Raw genomic sequence first — 25,109 nt, 5'->3', positions numbered from 1 at the left:
TTACTTTTTCAAATTTTCTTTGATGAAATTTTTTGGAAGCTTAAGTTATACAAGTTTCGAAACCAGCGCCATCTAGTTTTTTAGAAAAGAACAAAAATTTTCTCTGTTTTTTTTTGCTTCTTTTAAGTGAACAGAAATGATTTGTTTTTATTTTGTCTTTTCCATTGATTAATTAATTTGATTGTTGGTGTCTTTTAGAAATTAAATTTTTATCAAAATGTGTTTAATAACCTTTTCTTTTTAACTTTTAAATCATATTCTTGCGTGGAAATTGTTTAATTAATCATGAGATTAAACAGAATACAATCTTACAACAATTCGTCATCATTTGATATCTCTTGTATTCCAAGGTTGATTTATAAACAAAGTGGATCTCAATATAATCTAATTAATACAAGAACCTTGGTTAATTTTGATCCCGTTTTTGTTTTACCAAAATTTTTATTACAATCATATTCTCAGTCTCCATCTTTATCATCATTATTACCTGATTATTATAAATTGTCACCATCATCATCATCGTCAACCGTAACACCTTTATTGTCACCTTTAAAATTTATTGATTACCATTTAAAATGGCTCCAATGGATCTATTTAACAAGCATCGTACAAGAAGCATTGAACCTGTTAGATATCATTCATCATCATCAAAATTGTACAACAATGACTGGTTTAATTTACAAAATGATGGAAAAATGAGACAAATGAGACTCGAGAATCACAAGTATTGGTTAAACCATTTGATAGTCACCAAGATAATTCATCATCATCATCATCATCATCGTTGTCGTCATCGTCAAACAAAATTTCCCTTGAATGGTTACCAGTTGAAATAATCCATCGTATCCTTACATATTGTAATAGCCAAACACTTTTGGGTAAATTGGGATTCGAAGATGAGAAATTCTGAGAGTAAACAATTTACTTTCAGAAATTAATTTCTCTACAATATTTATTCATTCATATACTCTGAATTTTTCGTATCTGATACATTGTCTTTTCTTTTCATTTTTTTTTTCTTTAGCTTTGTCTGGTACCTGCAGTAGATTATATTCTCTAGTCAATGATGATTACGTTTGGCGATTGAAAGCTCAACACGCACTGGCTACTAATTGTCAATCTAATAAATTCTCATCAAAGTCAATTGTTGATCTTACCAATTTGAATAAATGTGCAATTGAATCTCGCTGGAAAAAGGGTATTTTCCAAGAAACAATTCTCATTCAAAACAAGAAACCGTAAGTCATTTAATCAACTATTTAAACATCTATCATAACCACCAATTAACCATAATCATTAATTACTCTCTTATGATGATGATGATGATGATGATAATTATCTATATATTCAGTATTTATTATAATCAATTGTTGACAATCTAACCAGGTTTCCATTTTCTCTTTCAATTCCATTTCCTTTTTATCTTACAAACTCCATTTATCTTTATTCTATATCTTTTCTAATACTATTTTCTAAAGGAAATGATTATAATTATTATATTGGCAAATTACAAGAAGTTGATTGTCTGACTGACAATTTAAAACGAAGTGACAATTAATATACAATCAGTTGAACATCATTTTCTATTCAATTTTATATCTAAATTGCGTTTTTTTTGTGTGTTAAACTAATACATTAACTCTCCTTCTATTTGATTGTTTGCTATTAAATAACAAACAAGTCGATTGTAATTAATTACCTTTAACCAGAAATTAAGGTAATAAACCATTAATTAATTTTAATGTCCAGCTAATTAAAATGCGTGAGCACTCATAATCAACGCTGACAATCAATATTAATGGTGACCTTTCAGTTTAATTGAATTGATTTACTTTGATTAATATTATTATTTGATTATCAAATTAATCTGAGATGAAAATTTGTAAACTTTGTTTACAATAAATATGTTTGATTAATACTTTGATTGTGTTAATCACAATTACAGTAAAGTTTTATATAATTATTTTGATTGTAAGGGATGTTAATTTACTCACCGTAATCTAATTAGCCATTCAACTTTTTTTCAAACAAATTAAATTGTGACATTTACAATTTCACCTCATTCTCATAAAAATTAAATGATTATGTTAATCAATTTACATAATTTGTAGTTTTTACATAAGAAAATCAATAAATTGTTAACCAGCAATTTAATAGCAAATGATTTTGAGCCAATATTTATTATATAAATCAAAGATTAACATTAAAAATTTGATTATTATGGTACAATTATTACAATTAAGAGTTAATTTCTTTGTGAGTATGTACTGTCAATATAATAGTGTAATTAATCAATTGAAAGATGAACGAGTAACAAAAAAATCAGGAAAATGTTATTTCTTAATTGTTGAAAAATTAACCAATTTAACTTGATCACAATTAAGAATTTCATTTTTTATCAGCTTCAGATGTAATTGGTGTATAATATTCAGAAAATGATTTAACAACAGTAGCTCTGTATTTATAAAAGGGAGAGAAATTAAATTAATTATCAAGATTATAATGATAAACAATTAACTGATCAAGTTAGTAAAAATTTTTGTCACAATTAACCTTAACCAATGATTTAAATCCTTGATTGTCAAGGTTTTGTATGTTCACATTGTTTGGTGATCTGATTTTTACAAATCAAATCTCGGACATGGACATGGTGTAAATCTCAAAGCAATCAACCAGATCAGTTAATCAGTAATTAGTTGATTGTTGTAAGAATTAATCAATGAATGTAATAATATTTGTACTATAAAAATTAAACATTTACATGAACTAATCTTACAATTGCCAAAATGGTTCAAGTGCAAAGTTTTACTGTTTTGTAAACATCTAAATTGTTAGCCAATTTGATGACTAATTATTGACCTAATTACTTTGGTTAATTAATTACTTACATGAAACTAATTCCACCAGAACCTTTTTCAGGGGGAATCCAAAGGAGAGTCGCTGATTTTTTCCGCTTATTATCACCATGAGTTATACCTGAACAAGCATCGATTGTGTTGGTTCCTGGAACAATTAAGTTAAACCATCAAATTAATTTATTTTTAGAAAAGTGATTTAAATCATTTGCACAAATCGCCTTTTGATTAGAATTGATTTGCCTTCCATATTGATACATTTGAAAAGTAATCATTGCGGATTATTTAATTGCTATTGAAACAATCAGACAAAATAATCACTTTCAAATGGTTAATATGATTTCTTAAGCTAATTAGTTGATAATGATAATCATATTGTAATCATAATCTTCCCACTTGATCACAATCAATGATCAATATGTATTATTATTGTTTCTAAATTGTAATCAGTTTGGGGTTACAATTAACCATTATGATTAGTTGATCGCTATTAAGTTCATATGCTTAAAGCTATACTAATGTTTTCATGTACTTTAAATACTGATTGTGATTTTGTTTAACTATTAATTATTTTCCTAATCATCGTCATGATCAAGTTATTGATTTGAACCCTTGATTTTGGCTTACCTTTAGGTTTTGTGTTAATTTGCTAATTGTTGAGTTTGTTAGTGAGACAATTAAGTGAACATTACATCTACCTGTAAACTTTTTTCTTCTTCTTCTTCCTCACAATTAATTAACTAACATTCATACTCAATGATAACCCTAATTAAATGGTAATCAGTTAATTTAATATTATTCTGTTTAATTTTAAGCCTTTTAATTGTTACAATTAAAAGAAAACAAAGTGATGACCACAATAAGTTAAACGATTGACCGGAAGAAAATGACCTCAGTCGTTTAAGAGAAGTAAATTATTGTTTACTATTGTTTTCGTTAATTGTGACAATTAAATGTTAGAGAGAGAGAGAGAGAGAGAAAAGAGTTGATTAATTGTAATAATCTAAAAAACTTTTTCTTTCAAGTTTAACTTGAGAAAAGTCAATGATGATGTTCACAATGATTAGTAAACTTTTTCACTTTACTCTAAACCTAATTGTTAATTAAATTGTTCCTCTTGATTTGATTTACAGGCTTAGTAGTTTTTTAATTGTAAAACTTTTTTCCCCACTAATTGATTAACTTACCTTTTAATTGAGCCCATTTACCAACTCGCTCTCCAGTCTTAGCGTCAACTGCGATGACGAAAAAGCCTCTGAAAGGTGGACCATCGATACGAACTGTAGAGATTTATGATTGATCAGATATTTAATTAGATTGTCAAGTGCAACAATTAAGATTTGATTGTTAAAGTGAGAAAAAAAAAACAATTTGTTAATCATCATAATGATGATTCAATTAGCGTGACAGTTTAGTTGAGTGCATCAAATGATTAATTTTGATGGAATCACAAAAATCAATCGATTGAGATTAATTCTCCACATGATTAACTGGCTATTATTAAATATTAAATGACCAATTGTCATCAATTGTCAATTTAAATTGGATTAACTGTATTTTCAACTTTTTTTTCACAACTTCAATCTCCTGATTAATCAAATTAAATTTTCTTGCTGATTTATCAATCGCACACAGAGAGATACTTTTTCTAATTGTTTACATTTGTCTACTGCTCTCCATCTAAATCAATCCAATTTTGATTAAATTATCTCTCAATTCGTATGATTGTATAAAAAATAATCAATGATTACCTTTGATTCCCTGGTCAGTTGATGAGGAATATTCAAAGTTACCAGTGATCGCTTTCAAGGTGTAAGGTGAATTTTCCGTTATCGGGGTTGTCCCTGTGTGTCGAGGTGTTAAATTTTCACAAGCATCAGCCGGAGCACCACTGGGAAAACACGAGGATAATTTAATTATCGTTATAACAATTAACAAATGAACGAAACAATAATACGACATGACACTTAATTTTGGCATTTCCAAAGTATTATCGTTTTCGAAACACAAAATATTCAAATATAACGTTTGTTGTTTCCTTAATCACTTTCAATTTACAAATTATTTCAATTACAATTATAAAACTGATTAGACAACGACACTTAAAATTGATATAATTGAACAACAATTAAGATACACAGTGGGAATTGAGGGTCCAGGATTGATATCATCAAAACGATAACTTATTAACGTTCTTGTTTTAACGTTACCGTCAATGGTTTGTTACGGCAAATGGCCTTTCGCTTGGTTGATCTTTTGACTCTTTTCTGTACATCAGCTCCCCCCTCTCATCCATCTCACTCACCTCACTCTTGTTACCTTTTATTTTGGAGTACATTTGAAACACGATTACGGGCGTGACAAGTGATTAACATGAAAATGCGCGCGAGTTTTTTTTGTTTGTTTTCTCATTTACCATCAACAACGTGAGAAACTTGTCTTAACCTTTTACCTGAAAACCTCTTAATTAACTCATCTTGATAATCAACCTTTAATTCATTCAAATAATGTGAATGATTTATACTATTTACTGGACTTGATCACACACACACATTATATATATAACCTGGAGAGAGACTCCGGTAACTTCCGTCAAGTTAATTTTTTGTAAATGATGAACAATAAAGATTTAAACTGTATTGTTGTTATAATTCAGTTTATTATTTTGTAATTATCATGATAATTATCATGATAATGCTACTACATCCGGCTAATGATTAATTTATATCAAGTTTTATGTTCAATTAGAATTCAAAAATTATCTCAATTCTTTCATCATCATCATCATAATTAATTTAGTCAATTATGAGATTAGTTTTTCGTACAATTTGTCCGATTATTATTATTATTATTAATTATGTTTCTCTTTTCTTTTCACAATTAGATTGATTCCATGTTTATCGATTGACTCAAATAATCTATGGTTAACTCGAGGAAACACTTTGTGTAAATTTCAGCGATTTAAAGATGGCCGTATTAAGACAAAACCTACGATGAAATTGAAATGTCACCAAGAAGATATACTTAAATTTAAGGTTACCAATAATTTCATTGCCACCGGAAGTTTAGACGGAACTCTGGCCGTATGGAATAAGCATTCAGGATCTTTATTATCGACCCGGTACAAGGCTCATGCTTCTGTAATTAATTCAATTGATTGTCTTCATTCAAAATTTTTGATAACCGGATCAAAGGATCTTCACGCAAAGATATGGAAGCTTAATTATGAAGGATTTGAAGGAGATCAGAACAGTATTGGTACCGATGATGATGATGATCCAAATAACAGTCATGGTTACAGTTGTTCATTACTATTTTCACAGTCTATATTTATCGGTGATCGGGTTTTATCAGTGTCTTGTAGTGAAGATCGAGGCTGGGCAGCGATCGGGTCAGCTGGATGTACAACTAAAAGACCAATTTGGCTTTACGATTTAATGGATAATCGTTTAATCTGTTCACTTAATGATGAACATCGTCATGGGGCCGGAGTTCTGGGAATACAATGGGAAGATTATAATACTTTACTTTCCTGTGGTTATGATACACTTATCCGTTTATGGGATCTTCGATGTCCTGGTGGAAAGTGTTCACTTAAATGGGAAGATCCCCATGATTCAGCAATCTATTGTCTAGCCACTGACCATTGGGTTACTATGCTTTCGGGTACATGTCGTTATGGTGTTGTCCGTTTATGGGATAAACGGAAGGCCAAACAATGTGTCCAAATGTATTACGGTCGATGTGAAAATAGTCCAGTTTATTCACTTGATTTTGACCCTTGCTACCTTTATATCGCTCTGGACAAATCGATTAACGTGATGAACTTTCGTTCAGGATCTCAGTCCATTGTCCGCCATTAACTCAAATGCTCACCCGTCATGGACCACGAAACAAAACTATAACAAATCCTCCTTTAGTTTGCAAAGAAACAAAATCTAAATTGTTAAAATCTCTGTATTTTATTTTAATCCAAAATTAGAGACAATTTATTTCACCGGGAAGCCAAAAAACAACAATTCAAATCAACTAATTCTGTTAATTCCTTTGTTTAAATTGTAATTTCCCTCAATTCAATCCAAAAACAATTAATACACATCATGTTTGTGTATCAATTTAAGTATTTAAATCAATGAGAAATTACAACTCTCTTAATCGTTGAATGTAAGAAATTAGGGAAACAATTTAATCCCAATATCATTTTAATTGTTATTTTCATGATAACTGAAACATATTTAATCAACAATTAAACAACAATTTTCTGTTTCACATACACACACACACACACACACCTTTACCTGCTGTTCCAAGTGTGTATTCACAATCAATTAACTATTTAATAAAAAGAAATATATATAACAATTAACATGGAAAAGTCTAATTGAATTAATCAAGTTGACTAATTAACTAACAAACAAACAGAAAGAAATGAAAAACCTTGGCTATGAACACATAAGTATATTCACAAATTAACTGAATAAAGTTAAATCATGGTAACAATTATATAAGTTCAAGTTACACTCAAGTTAATTGTTACAACGAAAAATTAATTTTAACCTAAAATTTCAAAGAATTAAAAATAACAAAGTTTAATTAGAATAACAAAGTTAAGGTTGGAAGGAAATTCAATTGAAAAGAACCAAGAATAACATCATACTAATATTACCATAGACTCACTCGATCTCTCTCTCTCTCTCTCTCTCTCTCTCTCTTCCATTTTCTTGCTAATTTTTTGTCATCCTCATCATCATCATTAGTATTATCATCATCTTAAGAAATAAAGAAACAATTAACTCATCCCAATTTAACCAGATTCTAGCATCCACCTCAACTAAACACTCACTTTTAAACCTTAATCAACAAAAATAGGAGTCGAGATGATAATGATGATGAAGATGATGAGATAGTGAGCTATGCTTTTAAATGGCAACCTCTCACTCTTATCATCCCTATCATCATCTTCCTCTCCTCCTTCATATACTACAATGGAGTTAGTATATTCATTTACCCACCGATCATCATCATCATCACTTTTCATTTAATTTTCTTCATATTTGAAGGTTTGGTTTCTCTTTTTTTTCTGTGTTTATTTTAATCATTTTGTTTGATTGTTCATTAATTTTCAGTTCTAATTGTTCATAATCATCATGGTTAATTTACGAATTGAAAGTACAATTATCAGGGAATTTCTTGCTGAACTTCTCGGAACTTTTGTTCTAACGGTAAGTTAATATTTTCCTAATTTAATTCTATCGTTGGAAGTTAATTACAATCATCTCATGTTCATTTCTCTAATTTTTTTTCCTCTTGTAATGATTAACTTAATTGTCGTGTATTGCTTTGATTTCTAATTTGATTAGAATTGATTTTCTGATTATAATCGATATTCAAATCACTTTCTGATCGGTCAAAATCAATTAGATTGACAATTTAAATGAAGTAATTTAATATTCTTATGATTATCATAGATTGTTACAATTAGCAATCTATTTTTATATAACAGTTTAAATGTTAATCTAATTCAATCAAAACTATCAGGTAAATAAATCAGATTAATCAGTGAATTGTTTTAATATTAATCATTTGGCTGATCATTTCTCTGAATAAAATTGTCTAATCAACATTTGATCATCAACAATTTTGATTGTTGTGATTATCCTTTACAATAGTTTCCGCAATTACATGTAACAATTAAAACACAATCAAATCAAGTCTCAAACGATTGATTAAAACGAGATCAATTGTTGGAAACAAAAAAAAAGTTTCCAGATTTTTGATTAATTAACACAATCAGTCAATTATTTATATAAATATAAAGCAATTTAATAACAAATTTGTCTGATCAATAAACTAAATTGACAACAATTAAACTGATTGACGCATAGACTAAAAAAAAATCACTTGATCTTGAGAGTTGATTAAAAAATCAAGAATCTAAATGAAAATCTATTGTTAATTGCAATTAAAGTCAATCGATTTTGAGATAATTAAAATACTAGAACAGATTAAAATTAAGACGTAAAGTTAATTATGGATTAAAATCCAATGAGAGTTAATAATAAATCAATCAAGTTGATTAACTTATAGAAAAGTGTATTAGATGAATTGATTTTTTTTTCTTTCTCGTGTTGATTGAAATTTAATTAACTTAATTGACAATGAGTCTTTTATGTAATCCAAAGCTAAGATAATCTCAGTTACTAATCTGAAGATTAAGGTGATCCCAAAGAAGGCAAAGCTTATTGAATAATTGAATTTTTGGCAAGAAACCAAAAGAGCGGGAAAAGTTAACACTTGGATTGAATTAATTGATTAGAATCATTTGATTAGCATGATCATTAACCTTCATCCCAGTAATATGAATTGAGTTTGTTTCTGATGATAATTTATTGATTGTCTTGTCTTTAATCATCTCATCTCATATTTTCAATAGACGATTGGATGTTCCGTCAATGCGTCAACAACAGTGTCCAAAAGCGGAGCGGTAACCGGAGCCATCGGCCCTTGGGGCTGGGGTCTTGCCTTGACTGCAGCTATTTATGTATGTGGAGGTGTCTCAGGTAATTAATTAACTGTAATGATTAATTAACAGTCAAAAAAATTGTCAAAATGTGAAAATGTCATAAAACCAGGAATTGGAAATAGATCAAGAAAATCAACTGATCGTCAATCAATTGCAAGTGTTGATTTACAAATGATACAATTAACCTTTTTGTTTCCACCAAAGTTAAACTTTAATCTTTAATCAATCAATTGATCTCAATAGGTGGACATGTTAATCCAGCAGTTACTTTGGGAATGGCTGCAATCGGTAAATTGTCCTGGTTAAAAGTACCTTATTATTTTGCCGCTCAATACATTGGTGCTTTCTTTGGTGCTCTAATAACTTACCTGGTCTATTCTGATGCAATTAAAGCTCATTTCGGTGACACACTACAAACACTAGGACCTAATGGGACAGCAGGTATTTTCGGCACTCTACCTAATGAGAACGTGTCCATTGGTACCTGTTTCCTTGATCAGGTAAGGTCACATTACGATTAGATTGTATTATTCAATGATTAATCGAAATGCTTATTGATTGGTTGATCAGGTTGTTTGTGTTGGATTTTTCCTCCTATTGATCCAAGCGATTACCGATGATCGTAACATGGCCTGTCCAAAGGGTCTAATCCCGTTGGCCATTGGTGTTGCCGATTTGACCCTGATGGCTTTTGCTTTCGGCTACAATTGTGGTGCTCCAGTTAATCCAGCTCGTGATTTAGGTCCTAGAATTTTATCTTCATTCGTTGGCTATGGAAGTGAAGTTTTCTCGTAAGTTTTAATTTTCTATCCAATTTTAACCTAATCATTATTGTCTATTGAATGATTATCGGAAAAAAATAGAGAGCAAGTCAATTAATAGACAACAATTTAGGTTAAATTGTGTTCACTGCACAAACTGATTAAAAGATTCTCATCAATCGTTAATACAATTTACTTCTGATTTTGATTTCTTCCTGATTATTTTCACCATTGATTATTAATCATTAATTATATTCCAACATTTAATTTACTTCCTTTTTTTTGCAACCTCTTGAGATGATAATTGTGATGGTTAATTGCTTAGGCTTTCAGTTAATTACAAATCAAACTTACTTGATATTAACCTTGTAATATAATATTTGGGATAACAATTAATTAATTTTTCTGACTGTATATCTTTTTTTTTCATCGTCGATATTAATTATTGACCTGATTAACAATTAGCGTTCAAGATTAAAACAATTAAGACAACGATTATCACCAACCAAGACCTAGATAATTTATTTAATCACTATTAAGAATGAAAAACTGATTCTTTGATTGCAATTAATTTATTTAACTAATATTTACCTGAAATTAACACCTAACAATTAGCCTAAGAATTGACTATGATCACAATCAATGGTATAATTATTATTTAATTGCAATTAACAGATTAGTCTCTCTGATCTTATAATTGTGAAATAATTAACAACTAATAAAGTAAGTGTTATGATTAAGTTTCTTAATCATGAGAGGTAAACATTATTAACAATTAATCAATCAACTTACTAAACAGCAATAATAATCAGCTAATATACTTAATAACTTAGGTTAATTTTAATTATTACACATCATTATTTCCTGAAGTGTCAACAATCAAACCTGTCAATCAAAAAACAAACTTCTCAATATTAATTACCATGAGTCTAATCACTCACCACTCATGATTAACTGATCTTTATAATTACTGAATTAGTCTAATTGAATAACCAAAGTGTTCACCAATATTTAATCACTTATAATTATTATCACTGTTCCGTTAGGATCTAATTGCAGAAAAATTTTAGTTGTAATAATTTTTTTTCCTTCTCCAAACAATTAACAGAGTTCGTAGTTATAATTACTTCTGGGTTCCAATTGTCGCTACTCATATTGGCGGAATCATCGGCTCTTGGGTCTATGTCCTGTTCATTAGTCTCCATTGGCCGATCCAATCTTACGACCTCGAAAATGAACTTCAGGTCAATCCTGGTCGAAAATGATTTTGGTCGATTTTCTAATTGCACTAATTAAACTAATCAAACTTTTCTCTTGTCCCCTTCTCTTTGTACAATCGACAATAAACAAATTGTTTCCCATTTTTTTTGTTTCTCTCTTACAATTGATTATTGATTGTTCAGTTAATCAATCATTTGGAAACTCAACATTCATGTAAAACTTTATAATCTAAAAGAAAAATCAATTAAATGAATTGAATGTTGATGAAAATATTTTCGTTTTCTAATTTCCATAAGTAATTAAATGAATTAATCAAGTGATTGATTAGAGTATTTTTTTTTAATTCGATTAACAAAAATTAAACTTGATTAGATTTTTTTTTCTCGATTATTTTGATTTTCGCGCGTTTCCAATTTTTTCATTCTCAGACTTTTGATAAACCAAAACAAATGGAAACAAACATATGATAACTGATTGGGTTTTCTTAATTTTCTCCTCGTTAATTATGATTAAATTAAATTTTCTATTTTAATTTATGTTAACTAGTCCTTTTTAACCTCTCAATATCCTGTGATTATCTAAATTGTGGTTAATCTTAAGAAACTGATGATTGCTGCTGATCAAATCAACTCATCTGTTGACGGATCTCTTGACAATGACGTAAGTCAATTAATTAGACAATTAGGTTTACAATTAACATTTGGATTTATTTAAATTTTTATTTTTATTGTTTTCTTATTCATTGTTTGTTTCATTTATCCAGCTTGGTTATCTTGACCATTCCTCTACCTCACAAGTAACTCAATCTCCAAGTCGGAGTATCATTAGTCAGGTAAGTTGAAAATCAATTGTTTCTGTTGCTTAATTTGTTACAGTTAATGGTTGTAATTGTCATTGTAATGTCCTTTTCAATTGTTATTTTTTTCTGTTAACTAATTTTTAGGATAGTAATCTACCCCCTGATGATATTATTGACATTCAAAATGGTAACTCTGGACAGGATACAGACACGGATAGTGAAACTGTCAAGGATCTAGATGATTGTTCAAATAATAAAGGGAAAGGTGAAAATCTTGACCAAGATGACACCATTAAAGTGACCACTCTAAGGTCAATATCGTCACAATTAAGAGCTGCTTACGTTCAAAAAACTGATGCTGGTGTAGCGACATGTTTAACAGTTAGTCAAGTTTATATTGCCGTTGGAACAGCTCATGGTGTCGTTTTCTGTTTCGGTAAAATTGACAATTTAATCAATGATCATTGATAAGAAGACTAATTATCTTATTCAATTTACTTTATCAACCTACAGATAAACAACAAGTGATGAGATGGTGTTTACGTAAAGAAGGTCTAACCGATTCTGTCACCAGTATTGCGATTCGTTATGATTCAACCCGATTAGTTACCGGCTATTCAAAAGGATCTCTTGGACTCTGGAGTCTCGAAAACGGTCAAATCATCTCGTTATTTTCGGGTCAAGATGTCAATTATGCGACACCGCTACTTCTTAAGGTTCCGATAACTTTCCAGTTAACAATTATACGTCGTTTTCTTCAATTCATTTTCGGTTATTTTCTCATTCAATTTTTATATTCCAATTCTGATTCTTCCTTTAGTTCACCTCAGAACCTGATTTGATGGTTTTCAGTAATACTGGAGGTTCAGTTTTCCAGGTATGGGTTCGAAAAAGGTCCAAATCACTTGAACCAATTTGCATTTTCTCTGGAAGGTATTACTGATTCAGTTCGATATATTCTGTTTATCTCTCTTTTATTCTAATGTAGAAAATTTTCTTTTTCGTTTCTACAGTCGAGGAGAAGTTCTTCATTTCGATACACTGACCATTCCAACGAGCCTTCAACATCGATTCTCTTTCCTTAACAATCTCTGTCTCATCTCATTAGCGACTGTCACCAAAATCATCGTCATCTCACTTTTACCCTCACCGAATGTGCATTTCTATCATCCTCTTGAGGTCTGATCTCAAACAATTAATTGATTATCAGTTTAGATTTTAATTCTTTTTTTTCATATTTCCCATTTTCTATCAGGCTGATCCTAAATCTCCTCCAATAATAAATTGGAAATTTGTCTCTATTCAAACTAACACCAATGATCGAGTTCTAGATCCCGTTCTAGCTTTCGGAAGAGGTCAAATTTTCAGCATCTATCAGGTTAATTTTTACTCATCCATCATCTGTAATCATCTTTTTTTTGCTCTAATTATCACAATTAACTTTTCTTTAGGTTTCTGTGAAAAATGGACGCGAATTATCATTCATTTTTTTACGTCGATTTAATTTAAGTTACACTTTAATCAACATGTTTTGGTTTACATCGAAAATAATTGCAACTCTGGATAAATATTTTCGTCTTCATGTGATTGACATTAAATCGGGAAATGAGATTAGTAATATTGACATAAGTCCAGTTGATTTAACCTTTTCTACTCAATTTTTTACTGGTTTTCACATCGATGGACAGGTCAGTGGGGCCATGGCCGCTGCTGGTACTCAAGCTTGTTACAATTCAACGATAGTCACCTCATCTAATTCATCATTATCACACATCTCAGTTAATCAATTGTTATTACTTGGTCGTGAATTAATGGTCATGTACTCATTACGTCCATGGGATAGCAGAATCGATTGGTTTATTTCAGAGGAAAATTATTCTCAAGCCTTGAATTTATCTTTATCCATTTACAAGGGTGAAGCTGAATCAATCATCGGTTTAATTGGATCTCGTAATGAACGGAAATCAACCATAGCAGATAAAATCATCTCACTTATCGACGAGTATTTAAATTATCTAATCAATCCATCATTACCTTTTAATTATACCATTCCAATCGGATATAAGTCATTATCATCATCCATTTCATCAACCATTCAAGCAGCTCTTTCAATTGATAGACCAAATATCTTATGGGAAATAATTTATGAAAGATGTAAACACAATACAGTAACTAGTCAAATCTATCTTGATTCATTGAAAGGCCACATAATCAAAGGATCATTGAATTCAATTCCACCGGTGATAGCTAAAGATTTGGTCAACTTATATGAGAAGAGGAAAAGTTTCAATTCCCTTGAATCATTAATAATTTGCCTTAAAATTGATTGTCTTGATATTCACCAAGTAACAACAATTTGCCGTAGTCATAATCTACACCGAGGATTAATTTACATCTACAATGAAGCATTCAATGATTATACTACACCATTGGAATTGTTGTTAAAACTAATTTCATCTAAATTGTTGAACAATGAAATTTTAACCAAAGATGATATCGATCTGGGTAATACGATTTTACTTTATATCAGTTGCTGTTTAACTGGACGAAAGTTTCATGGTGGTTCGGATATTCCTGAAAGTTTATCTACTCAAGTTCGACAGGAAACAATTAAACTTCTCATACGATTTAAAAATCCACCGGATTCAGATAATCATGATAACGGAATTTTGGATTGTACATTTTATCCTAATCTCAAAGCTTTACTCCTTTTCGATGGTAAAGATTTTCTCAATGTTCTAGCCTTGGCCATGGACAAAGATGAATTCGATGGGTAAATTTTGTCTTCTATCTCTCTAATTGTGTTAATTATTTACAATTATATAATTTCTCTTGCAACAGCGTTGAAGGATTAACCTTAACCGAGGTTTTAATTCATGTGATGATGGAAAGTTGTGGATTTACTTCAACTCAAATCGCTTCATTGTTCATCTTCTTGGCAAGAATGATAGCCAAGCCGAGAAGTTACATTAAAATGAGCGATGAATTAGTTAACCAGGTAAAATTGTTATTCTAAATTGTTGCTAACTTTAATTGTGTAAAACTTTTAATCAATTGATTTTCTTTCCTCCCAATTAGATTGTTGAATCTTTAACAGAGACTTCGGATCAAAGTGATATTGAAGAGCGTCAACAAGCGTTAATGCAATTAGTTACTTCGGATAAAGTTAATTCTCTTATGATTGATCGTATTTTAATTTCCGCTGAAAAGGCTAAATTGTTAGTTTAATTTTCAATCGATTTGAAGAAGACAAATTTACTAATTATTATTACATATCTTAATTGTGTAGCTTTCAAGTTTGTGAATACATTTACTGGCAACGTAAACAATATCCTCAGCTATTAACTTGCTATTTGTCTGATCAATTTTTAAAGGTAAATTGTTTGATTGTCAATTCGTTAACTTTTAATTGTTGAATAGTTTTTAATTTCTTTTCTTTCTTTTCTCATTTAGAATCAAGTGTTTACTCTTATTGAACGGGTTATGTGTTTAAACGAGGAAAAGATTCAATTCTTAAAATGTATTTGGAATAATATTGGAAAATTGATCGAGATTAATTCAAGTTTGTCGACAAAATTACTTTTAGATTATTTCATTCCAACAAATGATTTAGAAAATCTTCTTAATTCGCTTGAATCAAAGCCGCTCGATCTAATGAGAGTTTTAAAATGTTTAATTGATTGTGATCAGTCAACTAATTGGTCTGTCAAAGATTCACCGTTAATATCTAAATGTTCAATTCTATTTGAACCTTGGATCCATGAGAGATACATTGAATTACTTTGTAAATATGAACCAGATGAAGCTGCCCGTTTCTTGCAATCAACTTCAACTTATCGGCCGAAAGTGGCTCTTCAAATATGTACCAAATCGGATAATCAACAAGCTAAAGCCATTTTATATGAGAAAGAAGATAAATTCACCGAAGCATTGGATTTACTATTGGATAAATTAGACAAAGATTTAATCCTAATCAATAATGATGAGACAAGTGATCAATTGAAAGATGAACAACTTTTTAAAAAGTTATTCTCACAGTTTGAGAATTTAATTCAATTTGCTCAACGATGTTCGGAAAAATTGGACAATCCAGAGAATCGGGAATTCCTCTGGTATCCTCTTCTCCAAAGAGTGACCTCTTTCCACGAGATAACGGACAAACTTTATCCCGAATCCCGTTCATTTTCAATCGACCTGTGCAATAACATGTTCAACAATATGATGGGTTATATTTCAATGTTAACACTATTAACATGGATTCTTGAATCATCAATTACCGATAGTGAATCGATTGGACAATTTTCAAAGATTCGTTACCTGTTAACCGCCATGTTGGATGCATACAATTACGAGGCCAGTTTGTTGACCGCTTATAATGATACAATTAAAAGTGAATTGTATCGTTCATTGTCAAATTATGTTTACCTTTCTAAAAAAGGTTTCATCATAAAAAGTAACAGTAAATGTGGACTTTGTAACGGGAATTGTAATTCCTCCAGTGAGAGTTTAATTATCTTCCAATGTCATTCTTACCATGTTGATTGTTTATCGATTGATAATCGTAACCTAGGTTGTCCTCTATGTAATCAAAATTCATCGTTGATTAAATTAAAATGTAACGATGATGATGGAAGTGGATCAAAGATCAATCTGACAACGACAAGGATCCAATTGATGAAAAACAACAACAACAATTAACAAAAAGTGCTGCTAATCAACCAATGAAAACAATTTACGATGAGTTTGTTATTGATGATATCGAGGAAATTGAAGATAATATTAATTCACTCAACAATAATCCTGATAAATTTAAAGAATGGGAAAGATTGTCTAATCATTTACGAAATGATCTAATTCCGAGACCACTTGGAAAATTAAACAAGATTCAATTAAAATCGACAATCAAACAATTTAATCAGCCCAATCTAACGTTGATTCCTCGAGGTTATCTTTCATAACTTATCAATGGTGCAATCAAACAGTATTATTATAAATAGAGATACAATTAACTGTATCACAATTAACCAAGAAAATGTGATCATGATACACAATTGATTTAACCTTTACGATTAAGATCAATGTTTGTCTTGACAAAAAAACGATTTAATTCAATTGTTGTTTTGATAACAAAATTGATTATTTGGTAATCATAATTGAATTTGTTGTTGAAAAAATATTTAAATTAAATATTAATTTCAATTTGTATTTAGTAAACAAAGAAAAACAATTAATTAGCAAGTTAATTGTGCTAAGTATTATAAAAATTGTTGCTTCTACCAATTTGTTTATATATTTTTTACGTGATTTTGATTCATAGTTAAATCATAATCATTGATTTCCCCTGAGAAAAAAAATTTGGAATCAGCTGATAATTAACGAAAAAGCTTTTCCAATGACAATATAGTTTTCTAATTTGATTAAATCTTTTTGCTCTGATTTATGATCAGATTGTTGAAAGAAAAGAAAGCTATTAATCCGTTAGCCAGTTTTTAAATCACCAAAAATATAAATTGATAGAAATTAATTAATGAAAAGTTCATTTGGGTAGAATAGTTTTTCACAATTAATCAACCTCATCATTGATTATCGTCTAGATTCACCAATTTAACTAATCGTGAACCTTTTTGAACATTTTCACCCGCTTTGAACATGATCCTTTCCACTTTCGATTTGACCTTTGCTTTAATTATATATTCCATTTTCATAGCCATCATAACGACCAACGGTGTTCCCGTTTCGACTGTATCACCTTCGGAGACCAAAATTTTCTCGATAACACCGGGCATTGGAGCGACAACACCAGCAGCTCCATCGGAAGATTCAGTTGATCCGGTTGACCGATAATGAGGTTTAGTTTCCAGCTCGAAATTGTAACCACCTTTATCCGAAGTGAACAAGGCAACCTGACTTGAAGATGATTTAAGAAATTTGTAATTCTGAGTTAATCCATCTTCATTGACCCTTAATGAGTTGGTCAATGAATCGTAATTAGCCTCAAGTGTAACAAAAGGTGATCCATTAAGTGAAACTGAGTATTCATTTGGTCCATGTTGCTTGACCACAGCAGAGTATTTTTCATCATTGTAAAGGAGAGTGAATGTTTTTTGTGAGGTCATCGTTTGGTGTAACCTGAAGGCATCGGTCACCAGTGGACTGAACACATTGGTGGGTAAAGATGAAATCGACGATGATGCAGCTGATGAAGCAAATACACCGATGGCGGTGATGTTAATCAACTTTGAAGGTAATTCGGTTTTAGTAAATAAAGTTGACTCTTGTTCTTTGATGAAATCGGTGTGAACTCGACCAGCAGCAAATTCTGGATGTGATGCTAAACGATGAAGGAAATTGATGTTTGTTTTCAAACCCGATAAATTGAATTTACTTAACGATGAACGAAGTTTCATTAAAGCTGAATTTCGATCTGGAGCCCAAACAACAAGTTTTGCGATCATTGGATCATAATGAACGGAAACTTCATCACCACTTCGAACTCCCATTTCAATTCTTACATTTTCTTCATGTTCAGGTAACTTAATTTGCCCCAGTTTACCTGCTCCAGGCATAAAATTATTCTCAGGATCTTCAGCGTAAATTCTGGCCTCCATTGAATGTCCATGAAGTTTAATCTCTTCTTGATATTTGGGTAAAGTCTCACCACGAGCTACTCGTATTTGCCATTCAACCAGATCCACTCGAGTTATCATCTCAGTAACCGGATGTTCAACTTGAATTCGAGTGTTCATTTCCATGAAATAAAATTTACCATCTTTAGGATCGTAAATAAATTCAACAGTTCCTGCGCCAACATAGTTAACCGCTTGAGCAGCTCGAACAGCGGCTTTACCCAATTCTGCTCGAGTTTCATCGTCGATTCCTGGTCCTGGTGCCTCTTCAATAATCTTCTGGTGTCTTCGTTGGACTGAACAATCTCTCTCAAACAGGTAAACACAGTCACCATGTTGATCGGCAAATACCTGTACCTCAACATGACGAGGATTAGCAACATACTTTTCAATTAGAACCGATTGATCACCAAAGATTTAAGTGATTCTCGTCTCGCTGATTCAAGTTGAGTTATAAAATCCTCTTTAGCTAAACAGATTCTCATTCCTTTACCACCACCTCCTTTAATTGCTTTTATCATTATGGGGAAACCAATTTTCTCAGCCTCTGATAGTAATAATTGATCACTTTGATCTTCCCCATGGTAACCAGGAATTACCGGTACTCCAGCATGAGACATAATATGTTTGGCAATTGATTTAATTCCCATATCACGTATGGCTGATGCCGGTGGACCAATGAATATAAGTCCAGATGAATTAACCATATCAGCAAATTCAGGATTCTCAGAGAGAAAACCATAACCAGGATGAATTGCCTGAGCTCCGCATCTTTTAGCTGCTTCAATTAGTTTAACTTTATTAAGATAACTATCAGCTGATGGTGAATCTCCCAAGTTAATTGCTTCATCAGCCAAGTAAACATGCATCGAATCTCTATCCATGTTAGAGTAAACTGCAGTTGTTAATAGTCCCATTCGTTTAGCAGTTCTTGCAATCCTACAGCTGATTTCACCTCGATTAGCGATCAGAATTTTTGATAATTCGGCTTGATGAACTGCTCGTTGAACATTAGTTGGATAATTTCTTGTAAAACTGTCAATAATAAAGAGAGAGAGAGAGAGAGAGAGAAACAAATAATAATAAGAGAAAGGTAATAATTACAAAACTATCAACAAAGATAATTGTTGAACTAAAGTCCATTAAATGTAATCTTGACATAGAAATTTATGAGGCTCATACAACGAGACTTTGATTCCAATATCGTATCAGATTTATTAGAAAAATTATCCCAGTAATTCAATTGTTATCAACTGACATCTTTTAAATCAGTTAATAATCAAACACAAGTACCTTGATTATATCTATGATAATCTAATGAAAGAATAATTAATTTGACTTAAGAGTGAAAATAACATCTAATGCGAGTTAACTAATTGCAGAGAAATGCAAAGAAATTTGCTGATTGTTGGTTTAAAGATTTTGGGAAATTGAAGAGAAATTAATTGTATCATGATAAATGAGAAATAGGGAAATGGTTTAACCATTATGGTTATATTAAAAATTTCGGTTAATTGTTGAGAATTAAAATTAGAAATGAAAACAAACCTGTTGAGACGATTAGTAGATCGGAGGAAATTGGAACCATTCATGATGATGAAACTTGGAAGAGGCTTAATGTTGACTGATTTATATTAATCTGGTATTAAAAGAAAAAGAAGGAGAGAACTTAAATTGTAAACAATTAACGATGATGAGAAACGAAAACAAAGTGAGCAATTGAATCAAAGAGTAATAGCAAGAGAGAGCAGTTGATACCTCTTACGATTTATTGTCCTCCTAAGGTCGGAGGTAATGCATTAGGCATTTAGCACCCAAGAGGGTGGCCCTTGTGGGCACTGAGCTAGACGCTCAGTTTGTACAATTTTTGCTTCTATTATTTTTACAATTTCATTGAAAATTTTTAGTTTACAATATTTTCTTCATTCATTAAATACCAGTCGTAAGTGTCTTGTTGTCTTGGATTCATCAGCTTGGTTTTTGAACAGTGAGATTGTTTAAATTTGAATTTGAAAAGTTTAAATTTGATAAGTTTAAATTTGATTAAAGTTTAAATTTGAAAGACATCTAAGGCCTTGGGTGTTTTTTGGTTTCTTTTTTGGGTGAAAATCAGGTCCAAGGATAGTTTAACTCATTAGGGTTTTCATGAAAAAAAGGAGAAAATAAAGTTAGAGTTTCAATCTTTTCAGAGAATAAGTCTGAGATAGAGAAAAGAAAGTTGTATCAAATTACCAACAAAACTTACCAAGAAAAACAAAATGGTTGAAGTTATTAAGACGCAATAATAGCTCAGTTTTAAGAGTAACAAAAACAACTAAAGTAACTGTTGAACTATCATAATTTTGATATCAACTTGATCCTTGTGATGAAATGAACAATAATAACACAAAATTTAATTTTAAATTCACAGGTAAAGTTAATTAAATTAAAAATTATTAGGAGCGAAAAAAGTTAATCTTTTACATTTTTCATACGAAAAAGTTAGTTCACACCGATCAACCAGGTGGAGACACAAGTCAATAGTAAGAATGGTCAATACGTTGAGAAAATGGACTTATTACTCTTTGAATTGAATGAATGGTTTGAAACAAAATGTCTATGAAAATATTAGGCTTGTTTGTCTCTACTATTTATGGCTCAATATGGAGGCACTTCTAATAAATTGATTGTGATAATCACTCAGTGAATTCACTTGACATGAATTACTAAAATCACTTTGAAATGAAAATAGTAGACAATAAGTTCATAGAGACAGTTAATCTTTAATTTTAACTTAGTTAAAAATGAATTTAAAGAGAATATGGAAAAGAAGGTTGACCGTGAGATTAGTAACTTAGAAATCAATTAATCAATGATCAGTTATTTAAGATTTTTTCTTCAGAATGAAACCTGGGCCTGGGGTAAGATTATTCAAGACGATTATTTAAATATCTTGGTGATAGTTTAATAACAATGAGACAATTTTATCACGACGAGGAGATATGTTACTCTTTAATTACTATCCATTCATTAACCGCCTTTTTCAATAAGTGCACAATGTTCATTGTATGCAGCGACAACGCCTTCAGGATACCAAAAACAATCATCGACATCTTCAAGATGGTTAAACATTTCTGTTAAGGTCAGCCAATTGATGCAAGTTAATTTTCTCCTATGCATTGAATTGATTAAGTGTTTATGTTTTTGATTCAGTGTGCAAGCAGTGGATTCCCGTTTAATAGAGAGGCCTAAATGTAGCTTATCCACACCAGTGATCAAATGGATAAATGGAGTGTGATTTATATCTTGAAAGAAAAACAAAAAATTAAAAACCCGATTAGATGCGAAAATAAAGAGGCGAGAAAAGAGATCGATACTAATGTAAAATGAAAAATTTCTTTATTAAACTAAATTAATTGAAAAATTTCATTAAACTAATTACCAGCATTCCGAGCGTTATTTTTATTGTGATATTCACGCAGAAACTGAGCAGAATGACCGGATGATTCAATATCTCTTATAGCACGAGCCATGAAATGTTCATATTGGGGGGCAAAGCAGATATTAACTGTAAACTTTTGATAAACCAAAACAGCATCCTTAATATTGAACTCCTGATTGTCATCATCAAGTGTGTGCAACGCATCCATAACTGTGTCCATATTACAATCGGTATCTTTTCGCCTTTTGATAAACAATTCTAGAAAAGTATACTGGTCACGATTCAGTGACAACTCTTTCTGCAATAAGTAAAAACAGATATTAGAATTTCAAAAAATCAGATAGAAAAAATTAGGAGAAAAAAAGTTATGAAGAACTGAAAAGAAAAGAAAAAAAGATAAAAAAGAATTAGATTCGATTAGAGATATTACAACTCATAATTATGTCAATTATTTAGGATTGGTTACAAATCAATTCTCCTTAATCTAGTTTTTGGCATCATCCTCTGTTAACAGTTTAGGTGCAACTTCGAGAGCTTCCTTCCATTTTTTCCCGTCCATTTCTAGGCCAACTTGTCGATTAACATAAACATCGGTATAATTTGATTGTTCAGCTCGTTTAATTGTTTTCTTGAAAACCATTTGAGAGATGGTCGGATGTTTATAATTGTCAGTTTACTCAATCTCTCTTCTGGATTATTGGCGGGAGATTCACTTGGATTTTCAATTGGTTCTTTTGGTTCATCTTCTTCTTTCTTTGCTTCTTCATCTTCTGGTTCATCAAATGTTTCCTTTAATGGGCTGGAGAGTAGCTCATCTTTCTGTTGTCTAACCACCTCTCTTTCTATAGCTAATTCTTTCAATTCATTTTTAATCAATTCCATTGTCTTCTGGGTTGCTGAATAAACAACAGTCTTATTGACTCCAGTGTCATATAACTCTTTTGGAGTGAGAGCAAGAACCCTCTCTGCATCTTCAAGATTTTGAAAGGTCACAAAACCATAACCTTTGATAGCATTTCGTATATGATCCCAGGCAACATAGAAAAATTCAACTGCTCCAAATTGATTGAAAAATTTGGTATAATATCTGATCAGAACTTCTTTACGTCTCTTATAACCAAGATTACGGACAAATAAACCTCTTGGATTCGGATGTAAAAGTGAAGGTGATGATGGTCCTGCTGATTGTGATGATTGTGAAGGTTTTGATTGATCCATAATCTAAAATATAGCAAACGAAATAAACAAACAAACAGACAAGAGGTTAGTCTAATTTGAAAATAAAAAAAATAGAAAAAAAACAAAACTAAAAAGAGAACAAAATTGAGAAAAAGAAAATTCTACCCAATAGATTCTCAATCCAAAGGTAAATTCTATTGCATAATCATTTAGATTGACAAACAACTCATTAAGAAGTTAATTCTTACATTAATTAATCAAAAGGTTAAACAAAAGAAACGGTAAGATGAGCGTTAATGGTTGGAGGTGGAGCCAATGGTTATTTAACACACTTATCGCTGATTTCCATAGCTTAGAATGTAAAAATTAAACTGAATTTTGGGTTAGTTGTGCGCCCGTTTGATTCGTGATTTGTGCGCCCGTCCCAGGCCCTCCGGGCCTTCCTCTGTCGATTTTGACCCTTTGAATGAAGACCTAACCTAACCTTATTTAAACAAACACAGGGATAAGTGTGTTGGATAGCTATAAGCTCCGCCTCCAACCATTAACGCTCATCTTACCAAAGAAACAATTAAATCATCATTCGACAATTAAACCGTTGAAATGAAAAATAACTTGATGAGATAATCTCATTGAGATTTTTACTCTTCGGGGTTTGTTCATAAATCTACATTTTGATTGTCTCAAACTCTTAAGAAAAAAAGTTAATCTAAATTTTTATCTTTTCTTAGGAAATTTAAGTTAATTTTTTAATCACGATAATTATTGGAATTGCTTATCGATGATTACAAGTAACTATTTCTTTCTTCTGATTGTTGTTAAAATTTTTATACGATTAACTGATTGTACTAAAGTCTCACCTTTGTTGGACCTTTGTGACGATGGTATGATCTCATTAGATGAAGAGTAAGATTATTTACCTCTAGAATACAATAAGAACCAACTTTCTTTTTCTTAAGTATATTCAAAGCCTCTTCTTGATAACCTGGTGCAATTATCCCATCAGAAACTTCCCGTGAGATTATCTTGGGAACGTCACAGATATCAGAAAGGGCCACAAAATCACCAAAAGAGGACATTCGATCGGCTCCTCGAGCACGAGAATAAGCGGTAGCCAATGGTGTTAGATCATTGGCCATATATCAACATAACACAACACAATCGTAATTGTGGTCCTTCACTCGACCACCGAGCATTTCAGGTGTTCCAGTGACCTCTGACACATCTTTCAGGTTCAAGCCATTTTCTCGTAGAGTCTTGGCTGATCCTCCACTGGCCACGAGATTCAATCCGCTATTAGCCAGTCGACGAGCGAAATCAATTAAACCTCGTTTATCACAAACAGATCACAGCTAAAGAATCAACAGGTAAGAATTGGCAATAATTAAAGGTTAAACAATCGAGGAGAACCAAAAAAAAGTAACACTTACCAAGTTCTCCTTTAATAGACTTTGTCATTTTTCTCCAGTGACCTCCGACACATCTTGACCTGTTAAATTTGTTTTAATAAATACGATACTAACCTTTGCTGAAGAATCAGAAGTCTCAGAAGAATTACCAGCTTCAACCTTTCCACCAGATTGCATGTTAAGACGTTTAATGGAAACTCGGTAACACTCGTCTATTGGATTAAACGGAAACACAAAGAGCACGAGGAATAATCAAAGTGTTGATTGTTGATTGATTCAAATTTTAAAATTTTAAAATTAATTAAATCAAATGAT

General features: G+C 31.1%; 7 protein-coding genes across 7 annotated transcripts; 3 read left to right on the top strand and 4 right to left on the bottom strand.

Annotated features, from left to right (window-relative positions):
• The first annotated feature begins 131 nt into the window (after positions 1–131).
• LOC128390989 (F-box/WD repeat-containing protein 4-like) lies at positions 132–7,221 on the top strand. Its single transcript, XM_053350809.1, has 4 exons — positions 132–687; positions 723–878; positions 1,025–1,238; positions 5,740–7,221. The coding sequence occupies exons 1-4, from the start codon at positions 576–578 to the stop codon at positions 6,716–6,718; spliced, it is 1,461 nt and encodes a 486-aa protein (XP_053206784.1). The 5' UTR covers positions 132–575; the 3' UTR covers positions 6,719–7,221.
• LOC128390987 (putative defense protein 3) lies at positions 2,150–5,146 on the bottom strand. The gene is made up of 4 exons (XM_053350807.1): positions 4,607–5,146; positions 4,043–4,135; positions 2,889–3,003; positions 2,150–2,455 (listed from the first exon to the last, which is right to left on the bottom strand). Exons 1-4 carry the CDS (start codon positions 4,833–4,835, stop codon positions 2,389–2,391), a joined length of 504 nt encoding a protein of 167 aa, XP_053206782.1. The 5' UTR covers positions 4,836–5,146; the 3' UTR covers positions 2,150–2,388.
• A 617-nt stretch (positions 7,222–7,838) lies between the features above and the next one.
• On the top strand, positions 7,839–11,504 carry LOC128390982 (aquaporin-9-like). Its single transcript, XM_053350801.1, has 5 exons — positions 7,839–8,077; positions 9,289–9,415; positions 9,622–9,878; positions 9,949–10,169; positions 11,248–11,504. Exons 1-5 carry the CDS (start codon positions 8,003–8,005, stop codon positions 11,402–11,404), a joined length of 837 nt encoding a protein of 278 aa, XP_053206776.1. The 5' UTR covers positions 7,839–8,002; the 3' UTR covers positions 11,405–11,504.
• A 299-nt stretch (positions 11,505–11,803) lies between these two features.
• LOC128390971 (vacuolar protein sorting-associated protein 8 homolog) lies at positions 11,804–17,364 on the top strand. Its single transcript, XM_053350789.1, has 12 exons — positions 11,804–12,020; positions 12,124–12,192; positions 12,304–12,595; positions 12,673–12,875; positions 12,980–13,092; positions 13,173–13,338; positions 13,415–13,537; positions 13,611–14,932; positions 15,001–15,157; positions 15,238–15,377; positions 15,449–15,533; positions 15,613–17,364. The coding sequence occupies exons 1-12, from the start codon at positions 11,967–11,969 to the stop codon at positions 16,855–16,857; spliced, it is 3,969 nt and encodes a 1,322-aa protein (XP_053206764.1). The 5' UTR covers positions 11,804–11,966; the 3' UTR covers positions 16,858–17,364.
• Positions 17,365–17,653: 289 nt separating this feature from the next.
• LOC128390974 (methylcrotonoyl-CoA carboxylase subunit alpha, mitochondrial-like) lies at positions 17,654–21,258 on the bottom strand. The gene is given in 3 exon segments (XM_053350793.1): positions 17,654–19,201; positions 19,204–19,820; positions 20,334–21,258. Coding segments are annotated over 3 exon segments (2,127 nt in total). The 5' UTR covers positions 20,378–21,258; the 3' UTR covers positions 17,654–17,735.
• A 269-nt stretch (positions 21,259–21,527) lies between these two features.
• Positions 21,528–25,079, bottom strand: LOC128390984 (uncharacterized). Its single transcript, XM_053350803.1, has 3 exons — positions 24,909–25,079; positions 22,207–22,504; positions 21,528–22,069 (listed from the first exon to the last, which is right to left on the bottom strand). Exons 1-3 carry the CDS (start codon positions 24,969–24,971, stop codon positions 21,795–21,797), a joined length of 636 nt encoding a protein of 211 aa, XP_053206778.1. The 5' UTR covers positions 24,972–25,079; the 3' UTR covers positions 21,528–21,794.
• On the bottom strand, positions 22,523–24,955 carry LOC128390979 (uncharacterized). Its single transcript, XM_053350796.1, has 3 exons — positions 24,816–24,955; positions 24,246–24,737; positions 22,523–23,427 (listed from the first exon to the last, which is right to left on the bottom strand). The coding sequence occupies exons 2-3, from the start codon at positions 24,522–24,524 to the stop codon at positions 22,768–22,770; spliced, it is 939 nt and encodes a 312-aa protein (XP_053206771.1). The 5' UTR covers positions 24,525–24,737; positions 24,816–24,955; the 3' UTR covers positions 22,523–22,767.
• Positions 25,080–25,109: the final 30 nt, after the last annotated feature.

The sequence above is a fragment of the Panonychus citri genome, unplaced genomic scaffold (genome assembly GCF_014898815.1).
Source record: "Panonychus citri isolate SS breed McGregor unplaced genomic scaffold, ASM1489881v1 Contig00133, whole genome shotgun sequence".
NCBI classification, from domain to species: Eukaryota; Metazoa; Arthropoda; class Arachnida; order Trombidiformes; family Tetranychidae; genus Panonychus; species Panonychus citri.
The sequence above is the reverse complement of the archived record's forward strand: the minus strand, read 5'-3'. Positions and strand labels throughout refer to the sequence as shown.

What these genes read in the sequence shown, in the direction of transcription:
- LOC128390989 (XM_053350809.1), top strand. Translation starts at nt 576, where the DNA reads ATGGCTCCAATGGATCTATTTAACAAGCATCGTACAAGAAGCATTGAA. An exon ending in CTGGTTTAATTTACAAAATG is followed by an intron (nt 688 to 722) that starts ATGGAAAAATGA and finishes CTCGAGAATCAC; the next exon opens with AAGTATTGGTTAAACCATTT. An exon ending in TAATAGCCAAACACTTTTGG is followed by an intron (nt 879 to 1,024) that starts GTAAATTGGGAT and finishes TTTTTTCTTTAG; the next exon opens with CTTTGTCTGGTACCTGCAGT.
- LOC128390971 (XM_053350789.1), top strand. Translation starts at nt 11,967, where the DNA reads ATGATTGCTGCTGATCAAATCAACTCATCTGTTGACGGATCTCTTGAC. An exon ending in ATTTCTATCATCCTCTTGAG is followed by an intron (nt 13,339 to 13,414) that starts GTCTGATCTCAA and finishes ATTTTCTATCAG; the next exon opens with GCTGATCCTAAATCTCCTCC. An exon ending in TCCGCTGAAAAGGCTAAATT is followed by an intron (nt 15,378 to 15,448) that starts GTTAGTTTAATT and finishes TTAATTGTGTAG; the next exon opens with CTTTCAAGTTTGTGAATACA.
- LOC128390979 (XM_053350796.1), bottom strand. Translation starts at nt 24,524, where the DNA reads ATGGCCAATGATCTAACACCATTGGCTACCGCTTATTCTCGTGCTCGA. An exon ending in GTCACAAAGGTCCAACAAAG is followed by an intron (nt 23,428 to 24,245) that starts GTGAGACTTTAG and finishes GCTATATTTTAG; the next exon opens with ATTATGGATCAATCAAAACC.
- LOC128390984 (XM_053350803.1), bottom strand. Translation starts at nt 24,971, where the DNA reads ATGCAATCTGGTGGAAAGGTTGAAGCTGGTAATTCTTCTGAGACTTCT. An exon ending in CTTCTGATTCTTCAGCAAAG is followed by an intron (nt 22,505 to 24,908) that starts GTTAGTATCGTA and finishes TACTTATTGCAG; the next exon opens with AAAGAGTTGTCACTGAATCG. An exon ending in AAATAACGCTCGGAATGCTG is followed by an intron (nt 22,070 to 22,206) that starts GTAATTAGTTTA and finishes TTTTCTTTCAAG; the next exon opens with ATATAAATCACACTCCATTT.
- LOC128390982 (XM_053350801.1), top strand. Translation starts at nt 8,003, where the DNA reads ATGGTTAATTTACGAATTGAAAGTACAATTATCAGGGAATTTCTTGCT. An exon ending in TGTATGTGGAGGTGTCTCAG is followed by an intron (nt 9,416 to 9,621) that starts GTAATTAATTAA and finishes TGATCTCAATAG; the next exon opens with GTGGACATGTTAATCCAGCA. An exon ending in GTACCTGTTTCCTTGATCAG is followed by an intron (nt 9,879 to 9,948) that starts GTAAGGTCACAT and finishes TTGGTTGATCAG; the next exon opens with GTTGTTTGTGTTGGATTTTT.
- LOC128390987 (XM_053350807.1), bottom strand. Translation starts at nt 4,835, where the DNA reads ATGCCAAAATTAAGTGTCATGTCGTATTATTGTTTCGTTCATTTGTTA. An exon ending in TAAATGGGCTCAATTAAAAG is followed by an intron (nt 3,004 to 4,042) that starts GTAAGTTAATCA and finishes TAATTGTTCCAG; the next exon opens with GAACCAACACAATCGATGCT. An exon ending in TCTGGTGGAATTAGTTTCAT is followed by an intron (nt 2,456 to 2,888) that starts GTAAGTAATTAA and finishes TTATAAATACAG; the next exon opens with AGCTACTGTTGTTAAATCAT.